This window comes from Notechis scutatus, chromosome 4, assembly GCF_049901735.1.
Source record: "Notechis scutatus isolate UNSWTSFEM ecotype Mainland chromosome 4, rNotScu1.2, whole genome shotgun sequence".
Lineage (NCBI taxonomy): Eukaryota > Metazoa > Chordata > Lepidosauria > Squamata > Elapidae > Notechis > Notechis scutatus.
The window spans coordinates 3515499-3537795 of record NC_142012.1 but is presented as its reverse complement, the minus strand read 5'-3'; the positions used below and the strand labels follow the sequence as shown (position 1 = coordinate 3537795).

Genomic DNA, 22297 nt, shown 5'->3' with positions numbered 1-22297 from the left:
AAGAGAATAACAGAGTTGGAAGGGACCTTGGAGGTCTTCTAGTCCAACCCCCTGCTCAAGCAGGAAACCCTAGAACATTCGAGACAAAGGGTTGTCCAATTTCTTCTCAAAAACTTCCCGTGTTGGAGTACCCACAACTTCTGGTGGCAGGCTGTTCCACTGGTCGGTTGTCCTCACTGTTAGGAAATTCCTCCTTAGTTCTAAGTTGCTTCTCTCCTTGATGAGTTTCCACCCATTGTTTCTTCTCCTGCCTTCTGGTGCTTTGGAGAATAGCTTGACTCCCTCTTCTTTGGGGCAGCCCCTGAGATATTGGAAGACTCCTATCTGGTCACCCCAAGTCCTTCTTTTCATTAAACTGGACATACCCCATTTGTGAAAATGTTAGGTGAATTAGGCCACTCCGAGGAACAGTGCCACATCATGGTTTCTGAAACTTTTCAGGAAAATAAATATAGAGAGACTGGAAGAAACCACCATATTGCAATTTATGTTTGGGTCACAGTTAGCTTTTGTCTAAAAAGGCACTAAACGTCAACCGCGACTCGGTGGCACCAGGAAAACAAGCCAAAGGGACAATATGTCTCTGTTGTTCTGTCCTCTGACCGGCACGGACCTCGGTCTCCGACTCCGTTGGTAGGATGCTTTCAACATGACCTTCGGAAGAGGAATGAATTACTTTTAGGGCCAGGCCACTCGCTATGAAGCAACGCCTCTGCATAATTGATGGAAGATTTTGCTGCAGCAGACCGGTTTCCAGGGCTGAACAGGACCGCGTGGCTCCCCAAGAGACCAATGACTTTTAAAGGCAGTTTTCTGCAAACCAGGCTCACCATCTCATTAGGGGAAAGCAGGAAGCAGATGGGAAGCAAGGGGAATTATCTGTTATCCTTGAAATACGAACAGGAGCAAACCGGGAAAGCAAATGTTCAAGCTAAGCCTCCAATAATTGATGCTGGGCCTTTAGGAAAGCCTCGTCCAGATGCATCGGTGGGAAGCATTCGCTTATCTAAATCTGTTTGTCCTTAAACACTTTGATCCAAATACAGGTAGTCCTTGACTTGTAACAGTCATGGAGCCTGCCTGTTGTGATCGTAAGTTGTGCCAGGTGTAAAGCAGGTCACCAGGGGTGGGATTCTATAGAACTGGTTGTTACGATTCTGCGCAGTTTGGAGAACTGGCAAATTGCGCCACTGACTTGCCCCACTCCTCCCCGCCCTGCCCCCTCACTCCTTACCTGGCATGTGCGCCATCAAACTTGCCTTCTAGTTGCTATTTTTCCTCCCCCGACCATCAGCTGTTTTGCTGTGCTGGGAGATTTAGATTAGCTAGAAAGCAGGAAATCATTGGATTTCTTGCTTTCTAGCTAATCTAAAAACAGAGCCGAACCTTCCTTAGGGCTGAAGCTTCTATTTTTCAGTGCAGACTCAGGCAGCAGATTGCAGATAGATAGATCTCTAAGTGAAGCTGTGATTCTGCGAGCAACTCCATCTGCCTGCCTGCTTTGCCTGATTTTGGGTAAAAGTTGCTCTTTTAAAAAAAAAAAAAATCAATATTTACATCAATATTTACAATATTTACATACAAGCCATACCCAGCCAGTCACATGACCATCAAGCCACACCCACAAATTAGGCCACACCCACAGAACTAGTTGTTAAAAAAATTGAATCCCACCCCTGCAGGTCCCCCACATGACTGACCTGATTTTACGACCGATTTGGTTGTGGCGCTCATCAAGTGAATGCGGTGGTCATAGAGCAAATCTCTTATGCACTGTGGGGCATTTTGGGCAGAAACCCAAAGCCAATGCAGCATTTGTAGAGTGTTTGTAACGCAAACGTTTCGGAAAAGCCAGCAGGCACAAATTCCAAGCTCAGTCCATAAACTCCCTTTAAATAATACACCAATTTTGTAGTCCAAAAGGAAGCAGTCGGGATAGCTGACATAACAGAAATCCCACTCCGTCACTGGAGGTTTTTAAGAAGAGACCAGACAGTCACTTGCCTGAAAAGGTATACGTTCTCCTGCTTGATCAGGGGGCTGGACTAGAAGACCTCCAAGGTCCCTTCCAGCTCTATTCTATTCTATTCCACCAATCAGAGAGAAAAGGAAGAACGTGATAAGGTTCTGGCTTGCAAGCAATTTGATACAACCTCCTTGCCATTTCAAGCCCATTATTAAAGGTGAAGCTCTCCGTTCATCTAATAAATGTTGAACGGTGACGAAACCCTCGGCTCCCACAACAACATTCAGCACATAAAATAAAGAAAATGCAGAGAAACCATAGAAACTGGGATCAGCCTTGAGCATCTCCTCTCGTCTTTACTGTCAACCTCATCCTGTTCAAATATTTGCCAGGGAAAAAACAATATGCTTGGCTCTACAAGGCACGCAGGCGTACAGGGTAAGTCCTCAACTTATGACGATAATGGAACCTGCATACCACAGTTGCATATTGCAAAAAATGGGTGGTCCAGGTGACCAACTCAATTTTAAGACCTTTTTTCCCTTTTTTTTTGCAATGATTGTTAAGTGAACACCGCTGCTATTAATTATTAATTGATGGTTTGCTATGGGCTGGTTTTGCCAAAAAGCAGAAGTAATGGCCAGTTTTGTGCAAAACCATCGTAAAACACAGTGGTGTGACAGTGGGTTGCTACAAACAGCCTTAAATGTGCTTGCCAAGGTTTGAGCATGGAATCATGTTACTGCAGGGGAGGCCCCTGAGTGCCAGAACTTTTGCAACCAGGTGGCAGCTACATCTGGGAAAGTCCACAGTAACCTGGGAGCGATTGTCCCAAAGGCCCTTTTTCCAGGAGGCCACGGAACATTCCTTGTTTTGCTTTGAAGAGGTTTCTCTTCTCATCCCAGAAGCTTCTTCAGCTCTGACTGGATGGTGGGGAAGGGAAGGATTGATGCTCCTTGCAGACACAGCTGGTCATTGGCATCTTTTCTAGAGAGTCGTTGAGGCCACTTGGAGGTTTATTGGTGTCCTCAGGGTCACCTGAGTGGTGTCTGCAGTTATTTTCCCCTCTAGAAATCCCTTCCCACTCCCACCTCATTCCAAAGAGGTTCATCCCAAAATGTGTAGCTAACAGTCGGTAGAGATCCTCAGGCTTCCAGGTCCTGGTTGCCCCCAAAGGGGCTTTTTTTCAGGAGGCAACTGGACTTTGTGTGGTTTTTTTTTCCTTTGAAGATGTTTCGCTTCTCATCCCAGGAGCTTCTCCAGTTCTGACTGGAGATCAAGAATCCTCCCCTTCCCCACCACGCCGTCAGAGCTGCAGGACTGAGAATCGACTGGCTGCTCCACCAGGGACTCCTGGCATCAAGTCCAAGACAAGCTTCCCTCTTGGGGGCGAAGGCGCTGCCTGAATGGGAATGCAGCACATTTGCTAAAGCAGGTTTGCAGGGGGCGAAGAGCTGCCCCCAATACAGGAAGTCCCCGACTTACAACAGTTCATTTAGTGACCGTTCAAAGTTACAACAGCACTGGGAAAAGTGACAGGATCGTTTTTACGACTTTTGCAGGATCCCCGTGGTTGTGTGATCAAAATTCAGAGGCCTGGCAACTGACTCATAGTTATGACGGTTGCAGTGTCCCTGGGTCACGTGATTCCCTTTTGTGACCTCCTCGCAAGCAAAGTCAATGGGGAGGCCAGATTCGCTTAACAACTGTGTCGCTAACTTAACAATGGCAGTGATTCACTTAACAACTGAGGCCAGAAAGGTCGTAAAATGGGCCAAAGCTCACTTAACAAACGTCTCACTTAATGACAGAAATCTTGGGCTCTGGTGTGGTCGTAAGTCAAGGACTAACACATAAGCTGCACTCACTACCAAACGTCTGAAATGCTCCAGGAAAATCAGGCGTTCCAGACGGTTCAAACGGGGACAAGAATCTGAACTGCTAACAGTCAAAACAAATTGGTGGTAGCTAAGAGTACAGGTAGTCCTCAACTTAGGACCACACTGGAGCCCCAAATCTATGTCGTTAAGCGAGACATTGGTTAAGTGAGTTTTGCTCCATTTTACGGCTTTTCTTGCTACAGTTGTTAAGTGAATCCCTGGAGTTCAGTGGTGGTATTCAGCTGGTTCACACCGGTTTGGATGAACCGGTATCAAGGATTTGGCATGGGTTGCCAAACCGGGAGTAACTTCTGGCTGGCCACGCCCCCGACCGGGTCACCCAGTCGCTGCTTGCTCACTTGCCCCGCCTACCTGACCCTCACCCTGCCCAGTCACTCCTTAAGGTGTTTCTTTTTTTTCCTCCTGACGATCAGCTGTTCCGACGATCAACTGCGCTGGGATCCCCACTGCTGTCTGACTGCTTCGCCCAGGAGGCTTCCCTGAGGCCCCAAAATGGAGCGTAGGGGGTGCTGCACGCCCCCTCCAGGCTCTGGGTTTTTTTCCTTCCTGGGCCCCAGGGAATCTTCCTAAGAGCAGAAACGGGCCCCCCAGGAGGCTGGCCTGAGGCCCAGAAGGCCCCCAAAATGGGGGGTAGGGGGGTGCTGCAAAAAAACCATGCCCACCCAGTCAGATGGCCACACCCATCAATCCAGGCCCACAGAACCGGTAGTAAAAAAGTTTTGAATCCCACCACGGCTGGAATTGTTAAGTTTGTAGCCCGGCTGTTAAGTGGGGAGCCCTGCCCCGGGTCCAGTGGATGCCAAAATAGGCCTGCCTGGATCTCATTTCCAGCCAGGCATCATTCATTCAAGCAGGAAAGTTTCCTTTAAAAAAAAAAAAAAGAAAAAAAAAAAAAAAAAGAAAAAAAAGAGAGAAAAAAAAAAAAAAAAAAAAACCGGAAAAAAAAAAAAAAAAACCCCCCCCCCCCCCCCCCCCCCCAACAAACCAAAAAAACGTTAATCCCAATTGCAAATTGTTTTGTTGCCGATGTATTTATCCCTTTGTTTACTTCCTCTTGCAGGCAGGGGCCAAACGGCAAACCAAACACACCACCTTATACAACAAAACCCTCTGTGGCTCTGTAATTCTTCGGGGGCTTTTATTTGGCCCCCTTCTTCGATGAAGCCTTAAGCGGTTGCTCTTCCCAGCTGTTACGCTATCAAGATCCTGGCAGGCGGCCGGATGGCTTTCCTTGCCTCCTGTGACCGAGCGCATGGCTTGCATCCGCCACCAGGGGGCGATGGTGTATACAGCTCCCATCACTGGTCCAACAAGCCAGGCTCGCTTTGAGGAGCGCCGGTGGCAACGGAGCTCTCCTTCTGATGTGCAGGCAGTCCTCGACTTACAACGCTTCATTTGGCTTCTTCCCCATTGACGTCGTTTGTCAGAAGGTCGCAAAAGGGGATCGCATGACCCCAAGGGAACATGGCAACCATCCTAACTGTGAGCCAGTTGCCAAGCCTCTGAATTTGGATCACACATCACCGTGGGGATGCTGGAAGTGAAAAAATTATTCTAAGTCACTTGTTTTCAGTGCTGTTGTAACGGTCACTGAACTAACTGTTGTAAGTTGAGGACTGCCTGTAGAAGACATTGGCCGTTTTAATTGCTTGCTTTCTTAAAATTCAACTCGCATGCAGCGCTTAATTGTGCCGAATCCATACATTTTCATTTGCAGACCTTGTTCGCACGATAAGCCAGAGATTGTTTTTATACACACAGCACCCCCAAAAAATATCCTCTCAGAGATTAAAAAGGATTTGGAAACAAAATATTAAACAGAGCTTTACAACGCTCAAAAAAACCAAGCACGGTTCTTTTAAAAGTGTTGCATCTGTTTTTGAGTTCACACAAAAACTCCAAAAAGGAGACAGCAGCTTTAAAAAGTGACAACCCTTCAGCCCCTGGGCCTTCCGAAGCACCTCTCCCAAATTATTTTGGAGGTATGAGCAGCCCTAATATAAAATAAAAGCTTTCACTAGGCTCACTGACTAACACAATTTCATACCAGAGGTTATAAACAGAAAGAGAGACTCATAAAAGGGAAAACAGTACAAAAATGGGCATATAAAAACACAAACAAGGCAGCATTAAAATAATAGGAATAGAGAGGTTACAGTGCTAACCAAGTAAGGATAAAAATGCTACTATCGGCAATAAGTACCAATTTACAAATGCACTTACTGCAATACGAAAACAAAAACACCGACCTGTTAAAACGCTCGTCTGTTAGAAGGCCATTAAAATGCTACACTAGAAATCAGGCATCTCTCAATAATTTTTGTGGCCGACCACTGAGAGGTCATAAAAAAACAGTACAAATCCAATAAAAGACAGCAGGCTCCATTGTCCTAGAGATTATATTGTTTCCTACAACACTGGCATATCTGATAAGTTGCTGGTCCAATATTTCTCATCCTTAGCAACTTTAAGATGTATGGAGTTCAACTCCCAGAACTGCCCAGCCAGATTTACAAACCCAGATCTAATCAATGGCATTCAGGAAAGACCATCACATTTTCTCTCTTCAATCAACCTGCAGTGTTTATACCTTGAGAAAGTAAGCAGCAGGGGCTGCCTGCCTTGGCAGGGGAAAAAAACAAGCCATCAAAATAGAACCATAGGAGCAGAAGGGACCTCAGAGGTCATCTAGTCCAACAGGGACTCAAGACTGGTGACGAGTTTGACCCCTCCCTGTGGCTCAACCTGCTCAGCTACTACATCATTTTATGACTATCGTTAAAAAAAGTTGTAGAATGGAGCCAGGTCAGGTGGGGATTCGCACAATGACGGCAATAACGTACGGCCAAGATTCCAGGCTCGATTGTGGCTCTTAAGCGAGAGCTGCTCGTAAGTGCCGGAAATGGCCTTCTTCCAAATGGTTTGGCTGATGCCTGTTCCAGCTAACCTTCACGGAGAGTCTCCCATCCAGACACAAGTCAACCCCGGCCCTGTTCAGCACCTGAGCCCAAACTCAGCCAGGTCATTCAAAGCATGTTTTACGCACTAGGGAGGTGAGGGTGTTTCTCGACATTTTGGGTAGCGCCCCACGTGGTACGTCGTCCATTCTCTCCTGCAACCCACCCGGACACCCTCCTGACGTGAGGTCACGAGACTCGTTGGCGGGGAGCCTTACGATTTTCAGGTGAGATAAAAGCCTCATGACGTCCGCCATGTCCGCCAGGATGAGCAAGCGAGTGACAGCAGAAAGCAGAGCTCGGGCAGCCCGGACCATCGTGCCCCGTTTGACGGAGGAACAAGGATCGTCAGCAAACTCTGTGGAAGCGATCCTCATGGTTTCACCTAGGAGATGGTTAGAAAGAAGCAGGTTAGAAAGACTCTCTCAACAAGCAGCCTGGAAGCAAATTAAGAGAGTGCGGGGCTGTATTTCTTATGGCGGTATTAAATAAAAGGCCTACGGAAGCTTGTACAATTGGGCTTTGCAAATCACGGGAACATTGCTGCTACATCGGAGGTTTCACATTATGGACCCATTAAAAGCAGCCTCTAAGGATGTTCTGAATTCATAGGAAGGAGAAATGATGAAGTGCATTTTTTTTTCCACGCCCTGCATAGAAGCTATGAAGAGTGTGACATGTATTTTCTAAATTTTGCTCTTGAAAATTTCAGAGGCGTTAAAAACTCTATGTAAATTTGGGGAAATGCAAACTATTTTTTGGGATATACAACGGCAGTTGAAACTCACAAGAACAAGCAAGGAAGAAATCCTCACCCTTGAAACTACATTTTAAATCTAATAAATTGAATCTAATAATTTGAGTAGCCCACAGCACAATCCCAATCCGTCTAAGAGAGTCACCCTGTTTTATTTTCCTCATTCTTTCCAACGTGGGCCGATCTCAAGCAGAGACCTGGAATTCCTTTTTTTTTAATCTTTATTGAGATTAAAATATTAAAATACAAATATGTCTATAAGGAAAATAAATTTGTACAATCTTGGTTATATTCATACATTTTAAATATCCATACATTTTGACAGTTTCTAATTAATCATGTACATATACAAAAAAATGTTATCTTATTTTTAACCTATACGTTTCATATTCCTACTATCTATCCATTGGTACCAATTAGGTTCCAGACCTGGAGTTCTTAATCTGTTGCTGCCTTACATCTATTCAACGTTCGGAATAATTTGGGAAGAAGAATTTTTTTTAAAAAAGAACTGGTTAAATATTAAACATTCTAAAATATTAACCATGATTAATCTGCAACTTGCCAGAGGAAAATATTCTGATTTAAATAACCTTGTGTGCATATATCCTGCCTGTAAAAAGCGGGTGGACTCCAGTGGCGACTTTGTAGATCATGAAACGTGCAAAGTCAGGAAAGCGGCTCCCAGGCGGCTCTTCCCAGGACCAAGAAAACAGGGTCCAAACTAGAACACAGAACCCCCCTATTCTCACTAGAGTTGGAGGGTCTCATTCAGGCTTTTGAGGCCACACCCTCTGCTCAGTGAGAATCCAAAAGAAAACATCTGCAGGGAGACCTCGGATTATGACCATGTGAGCTCAAAGTTTCTGTTGTTAAGTGGTTCAACGAGTTTTGAGCCATTTGACAACCTTTCTTGCCACAGTTGTTAAGCGAATTACTGCAGTTTCTAGTTGTTACTAACCTGTTAAGGTAGTAACATGGTTGATAAGTAAATCTGGCTTGTCAGAAGGTCACAAAAGGGCAGGGGTGGGATTCAAAATTTTTAACAATCGGTTCTGTGGGCGTGGCTTAGGTGGTCATGTAACTGGGTGGACGTGGCTTGGCTGGGCGTGGCCAACTCAACATCACTCACATCGAGGCACGCATCTCCTCACCTGGCCTCTCATGACTGTGGGGATGCTGCAACAGTCGTAAGTGTGAAAAATGGTCCTAAGTCACTTTTTTCAGTGCCATTGTAACTATGAATGGTCACTCCACACAAGCAAAGTACCAGCAAAGGAGGGGAAAAAAACTCCAGAGAAGTTCCTGAGACAGGAAGTTCAGTCCTGTCAAGAATGTAATAAGGGTTAACGGAGAGGCAGTTTCTGTAAGCAACATCAGAATGTTTCCTTCCTGCCTTCCTTACAGGATTAGCCCAGGAATTTCTTCTAACCACTGGTTTTCCGCACTGCTTAGGATGTTAACAACCGGTTCTAGTGAATAGGTGTGAACCTGTAGAATCCCACCCCTGCAAAAGGGGATATTGTGACTCCGGGGACATGGTGTCATAAATGTGAGTCCCTTGCCAAGTGTCCGGATTTTGATCACCAACCATCGCGATGCTGCAACGGTTGTAAGTGTGAAAAATAGCCATATAAGTCCCTTTTTTCAGTGGTGATGTAACTTCAAATGGTTACTAAATGAAGTGTTGTAAGTTGAGGACTACCTGTACACAGGGATTATTTTCTCCCTGTTGATCTGTCCCTAACCTGCTCCATTGGGTCTTCCAATTGTCACTGTCACTGAATATATATCCTCATTGCTCTTCTTTTCTTTCCTTCCACCTTTTTCTTTTCTCTTTTTTTTCTTTTTTTCATGTTACTGCACTACCTGTCTCCCTCAGAGAAGTTCTGCTCCAAATGGAATGCTTAAAACTGAAGTGCCCACAACTGGGCAAAATACCAGAGATGCAGTCAAAAGAAACACATACGTTGCATGATGTATGAATTATACTTTTGTCGAGTCAACCTAAGCTGGCAGCTTTGGAAGGTCATATTGAGACCCAATGCTCCCATGCTGCCACCACTGAGCCTGGGAAAGTGGGAGGGGGGAATTTTTTGGAGTGTATGTAGTTAGACATAATAACACTCCTTTCCTAATTCAAGGTCATGTCATTTCTGCACCTGGGTGAGAGGAAGTCTCAAGCGGAGGCGAATGGTGATTGGGGCATGCGATGCAATGAGGGGTGCAGTGGGTGGATTTGTAGTTTTTACTTATTGCAAGGAAACCCAGAACTTTCAGATTCGGGATTCCCCAGTTGTGCCAGTTACTATCCAAAAAAAAAAAGGAACCTTTGAGGAGATTTTTGTCTCTGAGTTATTGGACAGAGTGGAGGGTTGCTGGAATGCTGACATAAACATTGCTTGTGCCATCCTAAAAGTCACACTGCCCTGCTGGCTCCAGTTCAGTTTGCAATCATCTACCACTGTATTGCAAAAAAAGAAGAAGAAGAAATAACGTTCTCTGGTCTAAATAGTAGAAGATTTCAAAAGTGAAAGGCTCCCCTCTCCCAAAGAAATTACTGTGGAACGTTTCAAACTATTGGCCTTTAAAAAAAAAGTTTGGGAACTTGAAAAGGAAAAGCATGAACCTCTAATTCTCAAAGGAGTTTGCCAGCCTATCATGCCAAATCTGTTTTTCTGTTCAGCATATTTCTGTGAATATGATGGTTCCTTCTGCGTTGCTCCGGCCCTTCCTATATTCTCAGTTCACCGGTTCCTCCTAACACCTGTTTGAAGCACCAGCAGCTGACACAGCCAATGGCTGGGGCAGGGAAGCAGGGATCACGCCTGGAAAGCAGCCAATCGACAGGGGGCGGAGGGATCACGGCCTGTCGAAAGGCAGCTTCCTTGAGGTCCCCTCTTCAGATATAATAGAAGCTGGGAGCCTTGGAAAGAGAGGGGCCCACCTACTTCTTCTGGCTGCAGCCTCCCGAGAGAAGCTCAGCAGGCGTTGGGCCAATGGGCGGAAGGAATGTGAAGAAAAGGCATTATTGGGACCTGAGCAGCGCCGGGATGGCATCAGGGCGGCGTGAGGGCTAAAAGTGAGAAGCTTCAAATTCCTGCACCGGTGGGATCAAAGATTCCACAGCCTTGTTTGGAGACGGAGGATGACGGGGGTTTCGGAAGGAAGCCAAGCCTTCACCAACGTTGGCAAAGCAGAAAAGGGCAGGGTTGTCCACGTAAGAGACTCCAGAGACTCTTTTTCCCATGTTCCCCCCAAATAATTTTGAACCAGCAAATGATCGGCATTTTAACCTGAGAAACTGGATAAAGAGCAGCACTGAGAGCTCTGTATAACAACTTCCAAGAGAATCGGTTCTAATTAATAAACCCACATTACGTATCTGATATTAGCACAATTGAGAAAGTCCAGAAATATTTCACAAGAAGAGTTCTCCACTCCTCTACTCGTTGTAGAATACCTTATGCCACCAGACTCGAAATTCTAGAACTAGAAAACCTTGAATTACGCCGTCTTCTGTCTGATCTAAGTATGGTATACATTGTAATGTCCTACCTGTCAATAAATACTTCAGCTTCAACCATAACAACACAAGAGCACACAATAGATACAAACTCAAGGTTAATTGCACCAAACTTGACTGCAGGAAATACGACTTCAGCAACAGAGTGGTCAATATCTAGAATCCTCTACCTCAGGGGTCCCCAACCACCGGTCCGCGGACCGGCACCGTCCGTGGAACAAGTCCTACCGGGCGCTGGTTTGCTAGGCGCCGCCATCTTTTTGATGAAAAAGTGCTTCCGGTGAGCTTTTCCGGGTAGAAAGCTCACCGGAAGCACTTTTTCATCAAAAAGATGGCGGCGTCCAGCTAATGCCGTACCGGCCGCGCCATAAAAAGGTTGGGGATACCGGGCCGTGGCGAAAAAGGTTGGGGATCACTGCTCTACCTGACTCTGTGGTTTCTTCCCCAAACCCCAAAAACTTTAACCTTAGACTGTCTACTATTGACCTCACCCCTTTCCTAAGAGGTCTGTAAGGGGCGTGCATAAGCGCACCAACGTGCCTACCGTACCTGTCCTATTGTGTCTTTTATTTTTCTCATGTATTTAAAACTATATTTATTCTTATACCTGTATCTTGTAAGCGATTGACAAATCAAATAAATAAAAATAATAATTCTCCCTCGTCAAGTTTCTCCTTTTTTTTCTGAGGGTGTGAACATTGCCCAACCACAGAGCACACTCAGGTCTTATTGGAGATTCTCTTTTAGAATTTGATTTTTTTTTTTTAAAGGCTTCAGGTCCCTTCCTCTTTGAATGTCCACGGAGAGTCTCAACCCTCCAGGTCCTGGTTGTCCAAAAGGTGCTTTTTTTTTTTTTTCAGGAGACAAGTGGACATCCTGCTTTTTCTTTGAAGATGTTTCGCTTCTCATCCAAGAAGCTTCTTCAGCTCTGACTTGGATGGATAAATCCTTCCATTCCCCACCATCCAGTCAGAGCTGAAGAAGCTTCTTGGGTGAGAAGCGAAACATCTTCAAAGAAAAAGCAGGGAGTCCACTTGTCTCCTGAAAAAAAAAAAAAAAGCACCTTTGGGACTTCCTCTTGGAAGACACGATGCTCCGTCAGGTACAATCAACCAGAACCACTTGTGAATCGTCTCATGCAGACACTGGATTGCTAGTCACCTATGTTACAAGAATCTCCCCCAGACTGACTGACTGCATTCCCTTGGGAACAATCAGACGAGGCTTCAGGGATTCTGGGGAAGGTCGGGACTGCGCTGCTTTCTGCAGTGCAAGGACTCTAAGCTAGGCCCCCTCTTAACACCGCCCTCCCGCCTAGTGGGAGATTTGCCCTCATTGTCCAAACTGCCATCCTCAGCGTCAGCCTTGCTTTGCTAGACACCAGGCTGCCATAGACTATATGGGGGAGGGAGCTCCTTGGAAGGGGGAAACTGAAATTACTTGCCATGTCTTCCCGAGGCATTGGCTCATCGTCTCAAGGCCAGAGATTTGGGAGGAGAACGCAATGGCTCACCGTCTAGCCCGCCAGTGCAGGGAAGGTTATCAAAACAATTCCTTTGAAAGTAACGGGACAATAGGGAGATAACAGGTGGCGGGAACGGGAAAGTTAACTAGTGGCCCTTCATGCGCAAACTTTTAATTCTGGCTTTGCTGTACTGTAACCACCTGGCTTTTACCCAAAGGTGCTTTTTCAAGAAGCAACCAAGAAGCTCTTGAAAAAGCACCTGTGGGATAACCAAGAGCTGGGTGACTGAGAATCTCCATATATATTTGGCCTTTAGTAAAAGTACACCTTCCACATAAATGGGCCTTTCTTTCCTAGGAGACCATGTTGAGGCAGGTGTGGTACACCTGCTCCCTCTAATTCTGAAGACTGAAGGCTATTGAAATCAGAGCAAATGACACATGCTACCATTGGGGAGGAGGACAAAAAATAAAAACATTATTTCTTCTCTTATTTAAACCTGCAGTGGATAAAACCCATGTTCTTTTCCTGGCTCTTGTTCCACTCATTAATTCCCAGCAGAACTATTCATTGCCAGCATCCTAAGTATAAGATATTATAGAAAGGATTGGCAGCTTTCATCCTCCTAAAGTTCTGGACCTCACTTCCCATCGCTCCAAATCAACAGGGCTAATAACAAAGGCCTGTGGGAGGTACAGGCCTGAACTTCTGGAAGACACGTGTTTTCCTTTTGTTCCGACAGGAGACTCGGAGATATTATGTGCCCACCTGGAAGTTCAATCTGTATCCCCTTGGCTGTCCTCAGAGTCATTCAGGAGATGAGCAAGGTTGAAATAAAGGACTCCCATTTTGCTCTTCTTGTCTGGACTACCTTAATCAGCTGACAATGGGAGAACAATTTGAGGAAAGGATTTTCAAGGTCCTTCCTCAAACTTCACATTCTATAATACTATGAGTTAACTCAGGGGTCAGCTGGCTGGGGAATTCTGGGAGTTGAAGTCCTCCAGGCTTAAAGTTGCCAAGGTTGGAGACCCCTGAGTTAAATGACTCGCTGCTTAGCATTCCCAATCGTGTCCCATGGATGTGTTCAGCCCATGCTTTTCTCTAAAGGGCAACTGTCTGCAATCAACTGAGGATTCTGATTTTCCCATTTGTGTGAAGACATTTATATCTTGTGTGAAAAGAACCACGAATAAAGGTTCATCTCCATGGAAATTGCTTCTATGGAGTCCTTGTGGATTTTACTCCGCTAGTAACTGCCTGGGCATTGCTCATCTCTCTTTCAAGGCTATTGAGCTAGCACTGTCCTAAGGCATTTCCACGATCGTGTGACCAGCATGACACCACAGAGTGCTGTTACCTTCCCACCAAAGTGGTACCCATTTATCTACTTGCATTTACATGCTTTCAAATTGCTAGGTTGGCAGGAGCTGGGGCGATGACAGGAGCTCATCCTGTCTGCATGGTACCTGGGTCTCAAACCTGGGCTGCCGGCTTTCCAGCCAACAAGTTCAGCATCTTAACCACTGAGCCACCGTCCTGCCTCCAGCCAAAAACCCAAAAAAAGAAAGCCTCAAATCAATGCTCTGGGAGGGTGGGGGTTGCTCAAAGCCAGAGTGGAGGGTTGCTCAAAGCCTCCAGTTCATGCTCAGCTAAATTTTTAATGGGTTCACAATTTTGAATGAACAACCAAATCAACCGCTAGTACTAAATGGTCATGGTTATACCTGAAGAGAAGGCAGCAGGCTTCCCAGTGCTTGATCAAGAGAACAATGGGGAGAAAGAGATGGATGTTCATCTCCTGCTTGTAAACTATGAGAACCAAAAAGTATGAGCTGGAATAAGACAAGCTTCCTTGATGTGAGTCATCAGAACTATTCTTATGCCTTCCGTTCTGGTCCCCATGGTACGAAAAAGATGGCAAGGTCTTAGAAAGGTTGCAGAGAAGAGCAATGGAAGTTGATAAGAGGTCTAGAGGCTCAGTCTAAAGGCTAAAGGCTGGTTTAGCCTGAGGAAGTCTTCAGAAGACCTAATAGCATCTTCCAATACTCGAAGAGCTGCCACAGGGTCAAGAGGGTGTGGATTTACTCTCCGTAGCACCTGAGGGCAAGTCAAGAAGCCGTGGGTGGAAGCTCGCCAGAGGAAGATCCAACATGGAAACTTGCCTCTGGGAGTTGTGGGTGATCCGTCAGTGGGAGGTTTTGAAGCAAAGACTAGACAGCCATTTATCCGGAATGATATAAGGATGGGCCACGGGCAGGGGGTTGGACTAGAAGACCTCCAAAGTCCCTTCCAGCCCAAGGATTCTATGTTTAATGACATTTAATGACCAATTAATTAAGGGCACAGGCTGAAACACAGCCCAAAGATTAATTATGGTCTGGATACATGGAGTTTTTCCCCCCTCACCTTCAAATGTGACATTAACCATCCTACTCTTCATCCTCAAGGCCTGACATGTCCGTATCGTGGGAACATGAACGCCGACATAGGAACAATCGCAACTGAAGAGGCGCAATCGACACATTTTGTGTCGTACTGTAACAACCGTCAAGAAGCTGGAATGAGACGCCTCTCTCTCTCAAGAAAAGAGCTTGGTTGTCCTTTCCTCTTTGAAAGCGAGGTTCCACTCATCACCGTTTCCTTTTTATTTTGCAAACAACTGTCCAACGCCAATACGCCAGAGGTCACCCCCTAGTGCAAAGGTCTCCAAACTTTGCCACTTTAAGACCTGTGGACTTCAACTCCCAGACTGGCTGGAGAATTCTGGCAGTTGAGGTCCACAAGTCTTAAAAGTGGCCAAGTTTGGGCACCCCTGCCCGAATAAATAGCTTTTCTGTTTTGTTTTGTTTTTTAAAGAACATGCAAAACTTACTGCTTGCCTTAACAGTACAGATGACCGGAGCCTTTCAAACAGGGGAGGGGGATCCAACCGTGCCTGTCAGGTATAATTGCCTCCAAACGGTGCCAACACTTTATATTTAATGAAGCCTGAGGTCCACCACTCCTTTAAATAACCGTGATTAGCAATTCTTCTGACAGTGATTCCCACTCCCACTCAAAAGTTTCTAAAATCCTAAGCAGCATCATTAACTGCCCTTGAAATAGCTTCCCTCTGTTTGTCTCAAGGGGCTCTTAATGCTATATCTATTTTTTTAAAGGGGAGGAGAGTATTACCAGGGCTCCCTTCCCCAAAACAGCCAGTAAACCGTCTGTCATGGATTAAAACGCTCATTGTGACTGACTAGCTTCCGAGTGACAAAAAACATCAATGTCACTTAAAGACTATACAGCATCCAGATTTTCCTAAGGCGATTAAATGGGTTTGGAGCAGCTTCGCATAAGACACGGGCCATTAAAGGTATAGATTAAATGTATAGATTTTAATCGTTGCAAACTACTGCCATTAGTAGAAGAAGGATGAAAAACCTTTTTTTAAAATCTTCTTTCAGCTATCAAAGCTTTCATACGGCAACTAGCGAATGTCACTTTGCAATAAAAAAAGTTTGGTTTTTTTTAAAATTTCCATTTATGTCATGTGGCGAAATTTTTTTCATTGTGCAAGTTTATCCCCCTTTGGTTCTGTGTACTGTATGGTGATGATACTCTAAGATAGGTCAGCAGTAAACAAAGTACAAAGAGTATGAATGGGAGCTCCAGAAACAATATATAAATGTTTATACTAAAGGAGATATAACTTTATGTGGTCTGGGCTTTTGAGTAACACTTGAGTAACTCCGGCAATTACAGGGTGAGGTCCCTACAGTTTTCTCGGCAGCATTTTTGCAGATGGTTGGCCATTGCCTTTTGTCTTAGGGCTGCGAGAAAGGGGCTGAAAAGTTACCCAGCTGGAACCGAAATAACCAACATTTCATTAACTGAGACTCTGTGTATTGAGGATGATGGTTACTTGGGAAACTTTGTTCAGACGTTACAGGTGTTGGAAGACATTTCCTCTGGCTTCTGGACTCAAGGACAGTGCTAGAATTCAAAAAAATTGTGCTATATCTAATCCTGAGTTTTTTTCTGCCTGGTAAATTATAACCAAAGCTTTGTCTTTGTCAGGTGCAAAGAATTGGTGCCAGATAAGGATCAATGGAATTCAGGAGGGGTTGGACTTGGGGAGCTTGTGAGAATGAAACGATTCTAAACTTCTGATGCAACTAACTCTACCACCTTCTAGCTCTCTCTTCTCCTCTCCTATATCTGGTCTCTTTTTTCACTCCATCACATGCATTTTATAAATGTCTCATGTATAATCAAATGAATTGGATTTAATTAATAAAAGTTTTAGGATTGAAGAACTGAGTACGGCAAGAAGTAAGATGAGGATTTTTTAAAAAGTGTTGATGGGTAAGAAATGACTGCCATTTAAGCTAGGCATCTCAGAATGAATACCTAAAAGTTAAAACATAAGAAAAACATGAGATTAAACAAGCTGAAAACCCATAAAGGCTGCTTATAATGGAGAAGTTGTTATAACCCATGAGGAAGGTCAGGTTCTCCCTTGACAGAGATATGAGGTAAGCAGTCTCATTCCTTCAAACCTGGAATGTAATAATTGAGTCCTTAGTAAGCATACCTGAGTGACGCTTTTAGTACAGACAGAAGAAATTTTAGAAGGAAGCTGCAACATGAAACCTCTGCAATCAATACATCAGTGCCATTTCTAAGTGAATTTGTGATGATCCAGGGTCACAGTAAGATGAATACGGTGTAAAGTAAAAGAGTTAGTTTTTTCCCCAATACAATACTGTTGAGAAGGGTGAAAATCTGCATTATGCTTAGATAGGAAAAAGAAATAGATAGGTTGGTAGGCAGAAGGAAGGAGGGAGGAGAGAGGAAGGAAGGAGGGAGGGAGGGAGGGAGGGAGGGAGGGAGGGAGAGAGGGAGGGAGGGAGGGAGGGAGGAAGGAAGGAAGGAAGGAAGGAAGGAAGGAAGGAAGGAAGGAAGGAAGGAAGGAAGGAAGGAAGGATGGAAGGAAGGAAGGAAGGAAGGAAGGAAGGAAGGAAGGAAGGAAGGAAGGAAGGAAGGAAGGAATGCCTAACTAAAATCAGAAAGAAAAATATATGATTAAGATTTTTTTTTAAAAGAGATATATTGTGGAATGGGGAACCATTAGAAATTTGACAATGAGGATACATAAGACCTGCAAATAGCTGTGGAACAACTGTGGCAAAAGAAGGCAATGGCACTACCAGTAGGAGCAGCACTTCTCTCCATAGTGCCTGGGTACAATAGCAAAACATCTGGAGCACCCCTTGAATACCATCAGCTCTGACAAAAACCACCAACAGTCAACTGCAAAAGGCAGCTCTAGGTGGAACGACTTACGTCCTGCAACGTCCAGGTTCCGACCGATGCCCCAATAAAAGCAGGAGCCTCGAGCCACCGAGCAAGAAAAATCCAGGTGTTTATTAGGAGCGCCGTGTCGGCATGAACTAAGTGAAGCCAGCTCTGACTTCACCCAGTTCACGCCTTGCCTTTGGCCCTGTTGCCCCCTCCTGCGAGGTGTCTTCAGAAAGCTTTGCAAGTTGACACATATCTCTAACACCAGGAAGCAACATTTACCTGTTCGCAGCCTAAATATCTGGCTGGCAGTGAGATAAACCATAATAATAATAAGCAGAAGGTGGGTGTGACCCTTAGGAAGAACATTTGGTCCAAAGATCTCCTTTCTCTTGGCGGAATTGATCCAGCCTTCATGAAAAAGCCTGAAATTGGGTTCATCCTGCGGAAACGCACAATGTCCTTCCTTTCTTTTCAGTGAGGTGATTGCTAGGAGAAATGAAACTTTGCACTGAGCCACCGGAGAGCTATGGAGGTTCAAAGAATTTTAATGAAAGTATCAGAGCGTGAGGAAAAAACCTTAAGGAGGCACCAGAGGTGTAACAGATGGGTGCGCATTATGCAATTCCTTGAGGAAATTCATAGAAAAATGGTACTGGCCGCGGTGTGGAATGCTGAAACTGCTGCCAGACAGACATAGAAAGAAGACAAGGGAAGTTCCCACAATCTTCAGAAACAGAAGAAACTGAAAAATTGCATGCAGCAGGTAGGTAGTTACGTTAGCTGGTCAAGCAGCAATAGCAACAGCACTTAGACTTCCATACCTCTTCACAGAGCTTCCCAGCCCTCTCGAAGCAGTTTTGACAGAGTCAGCCTCTTTCCCCCAACAACCTGGGTCCTCATTTGACCCACCTCGGAAGGAGGGAAGGCTGAGTCCACCTGGAGCCTGGTGGGATTCGATCTGCCTAATTGCAGGCGGCTGGCAGTCAGCAGAAGGAGCCTGCAGTACTGCACTCTCGCCACTGCGTCACCCCGGCTGAGAAGTAGCTACAAAATGTGAGACAAAAACATTTGATATACATGCACAAGACCAAAGTGGAGACTGATGGGCAAAGCCACAACAATATTCCCTGGTTCCCCTCATCCACGAAACAAAACTGGGCATCTCAAGGATTGCGCATCTGAGTTACAAATCTGGTATCAGTTAAGAGTCCAGGCAGTTCTAGTGAATACATTCAGGTTTAAAGCTCTCTACAAGAATCTGAACTACTAATGGTCAAAGTGAGTTGGCGGTCAATAAAACTCAACGGAATTTAAAGTAGGCTGGACTTAGGTCTCTTCCAGATGTGGAGGGACTCAAGACTGATGACACATTTGACGCTTCCCTCAGGCTCCTACATCTGGGCTCAGATTCAAAGGAGGTCTTGTCAAGCCTGAACAAAGTCTTGCGAAACCTGAAGAAGAGACTGAAATGCCATCACAACCTTGTTAATCGGGATCCATGAAGGTGAGACATTGCAATCCTCTTGAGTCATGACAGAATGCATCCCCTTTGGAGAGAGAGTTGTGATCTGCTTTCCAACAATATCTTCCACACAATGTATGTAAGAGATAACTGAGCTGACCCTGAAGGCAGGGTCAAACATGTCATCAGTTTGGAGTCTCCATGCCAGGGGTGTCAAACTCAAGGCCCACAGGCGAGATCCGGCCCGCAAATGTGGTCTACCCAATGCAAAGAGGAAACATGCCAGCAGTTTGGGGAATGCGTAAAGCTAGCCACACCCACCCAGTTGGGGACACCCGCCCAGCCTCCTGAGGTCAATCACAGCCCTGATGCAGCCCTCAGTGAAATTGAGTGACACTCCTGCTAGATGCTCTTTGGAGCCATCATGAAACCCGGTGTCATTCAAATGCTCTGTCCTTCCATTGCAGATCTCCACAGGAATTTCATGGCGAAGATTCAGTTCAAGAGCAAATTCAGTTCAGGTCAGCCTGAATCCAGGGTTTGGCTGCATTTGGTGCGTGCTCTACTTCAGAATTTACCCTCCATATTAATTTTAGTTAACATTCAAATTACAGTAAGAGAGAGTATATTAATTTAGGACAGCAGGGGATAAACTGAGATATGTAGAGCTGTAATTTTCCTTTCTATTTCAACTACCTTTGGTAACTAGCTTACTGCTCACCACTTAAGGTTATTAGAAATATTACTGCAAAAAGGTAAAATGCAACATATTTTCAAAGATTTTACTGGGTGTCTCTTCATTCATCCCAAGTGCTTCATATCACCCAGGAACAGAGAATATGAGGCCTTTCACAATCTCTGTTTTCTCAGAGCTGTAAAGTGATTAATGGATTTGGAGGGGACCTGAGAGGACTAACAACAAAATATTTGCATAGAGTGACATTTAGCACATAATAACTCACAGAATGAATCCTGGCAAAGCTGAATAACAATTGAAACAGATAGCAAATTGCAAGAACTGGTTATAAATATTTTTTTGCCAGTTAAAAAAAAATTAGTTACAGATACATCAATACTAGCCCACTGTTGCACAATTAAATTTAGCAAGCTCTCTATCCCCAGTTGTTATCAGTTCAACGGAAAAGGAAGAGGACTTAAATAATAATTTTTAATGCAGCTTTCCAGAAATTAACATTGGATTGGAAGAAAGTTCTGATACAGGTAGTTCTCAACTCACAACTACACATTTAATGGCCGTTCAAAGTTACAATGGCACTGCAAAAAGTGACTTATGACCATTTTTCACCCTGACGACCTTTGCAGCATCCCCATGGTCACATGATCAAAATTTGGAGGCTTGGCAACCGTCCTGTGTGTCAACTAAAAAAATACTCTTTTGTCTTTTTAGCTGCCAGAATAAGGGAGTGGGGAGGAAACAAGGCATTCCTTAAATGCCCAGATAATCGCCCCGGCAGCCCAAAGTTGTCAGAGGATAAGAAGGTTATTGGAGAGCATGATTGATGGCTCTTGGCTATGGATGTGTCCCATTGGAAAATACACATCCAAGGGGTGGGGGGAAGACCAGGGTCAAGGGGGAAATGAACGATGTATTTTAGTATCGGCTGCACCCAGCCACGTGCCGACATGGCCACTCCTAATAAATCAATTTACTTTTCTCTGAGATGTGGCTAGAGACTTTTGATTTGAATGAGGGTGGATTTGTTGGAACCTGACGCTGGGTTTATGGTGGTCGCGGTGCCCCCTTGGGGTCACGAGATCCTCCTTTGGTGATCTTCCAACAAGCAAAGTCAATCTGAGGAAGCCAGATCAACTTACAAACCACGTTACTAACTCAACAACTGCAGTGATTCGCTGTAGAGTTGTAATTGCAGGAACGCTCTTATCTTGGATGGCAAACCTCAGATTAAGAATGTTTACAAGTAATTACAACTCAGGCAAACAAAGTCACTAATGTAAAGAAGGATTAGAGAGAGGAAGTAAACATATGTTAGACTTTAACTAGAGATAATTAATTGTGTTAATTACTATGCTAAACAGTAACGAAAGTTGAGCAATAACCAAAGTTAACCAATGTTAGAGGATTACTAAAAATGTGTATAAATGTGAGACTAGACTCCAATAAAGTTCATCATGATTCATTTGATCATGATCAAACATCTCGACTGCCTCGTCATTACAACAATTCGCTTAACAACTGCAAGCAAGAAAGGTCATAACATGGGGCAAAACTCACTGAACAACTGTCCTGCCTAGCAATGTAAATTCTGGGCTCAGTTATGGTCATAAGTCAGGGACTACCAGCATGAAAATGAGATCTATGTTTACCGTAATCAAGGTTTTCTGTATGGGATTAGATTGCAAGACAAGCTAATTTGGGGATCTTTAAAACATTTCCAAGAATGAAGCCTTCCTCCCCTTTCCCTTTGGACTGCTAGAGTCCTGGATCTGCAGTCTCATTAGGCAACATTTGCTCTATTTTTATTTTATTTTACTTTGTTTCATGCCAGCAGAAGACTCTTCGCTGCTCTCGGTGACTGGGGTGTTGAGAAAGGAACCCTCCAACCCATCTTCACATTAGCAACCTCTGCAGGTCAGTAGAGCAGAGGAAAGCTAACGTCAGTCCGAAAGCGAAATTTCAGTTTCACTTAGCGACAGCTTTGCTTAACACTTCAGTGGACAGTCCTAATTGTAGTCACTAAATAAGGACGACCTGTACAATCATGTTTCCAGGCATAAGGCAGACTTGTAACGGCTGCCAGTCAATGGGATCTCTTCCCTCCTCTTGAAAGGGGCTCTCTTGGTCACTGAAGGCCCACAAAACATCAGTCAAGAAGAGCAAGGGAATAAAATCGAAGCATATGTAAATAAAAATTAATCGATGCCGTGAAATATATTTCTGGGACTACAATTAAACCTAAGTTGGAAAGCGTAATTACACTCTATAAAACAT

At 44.7% G+C, this 22297-nt stretch overlaps 1 protein-coding gene across 3 annotated transcripts in view; it reads right to left on the bottom strand.

Moving 5' to 3' along the window:
• CTNNA2 (catenin alpha 2) overlaps positions 1–22297 on the bottom strand; it is a 520748-nt gene that overhangs the window by 382973 nt on the left and 115478 nt on the right. For all 3 annotated transcript variants that reach the window (XM_087962697.1, XM_087962698.1, XM_087962699.1), the window contains exon 4: positions 7043–7209. In XM_087962697.1, coding sequence (XP_087818823.1) covers positions 7043–7209 — 167 coding nt within the window. The remainder of the gene's footprint in view (positions 1–7042; positions 7210–22297) is intronic.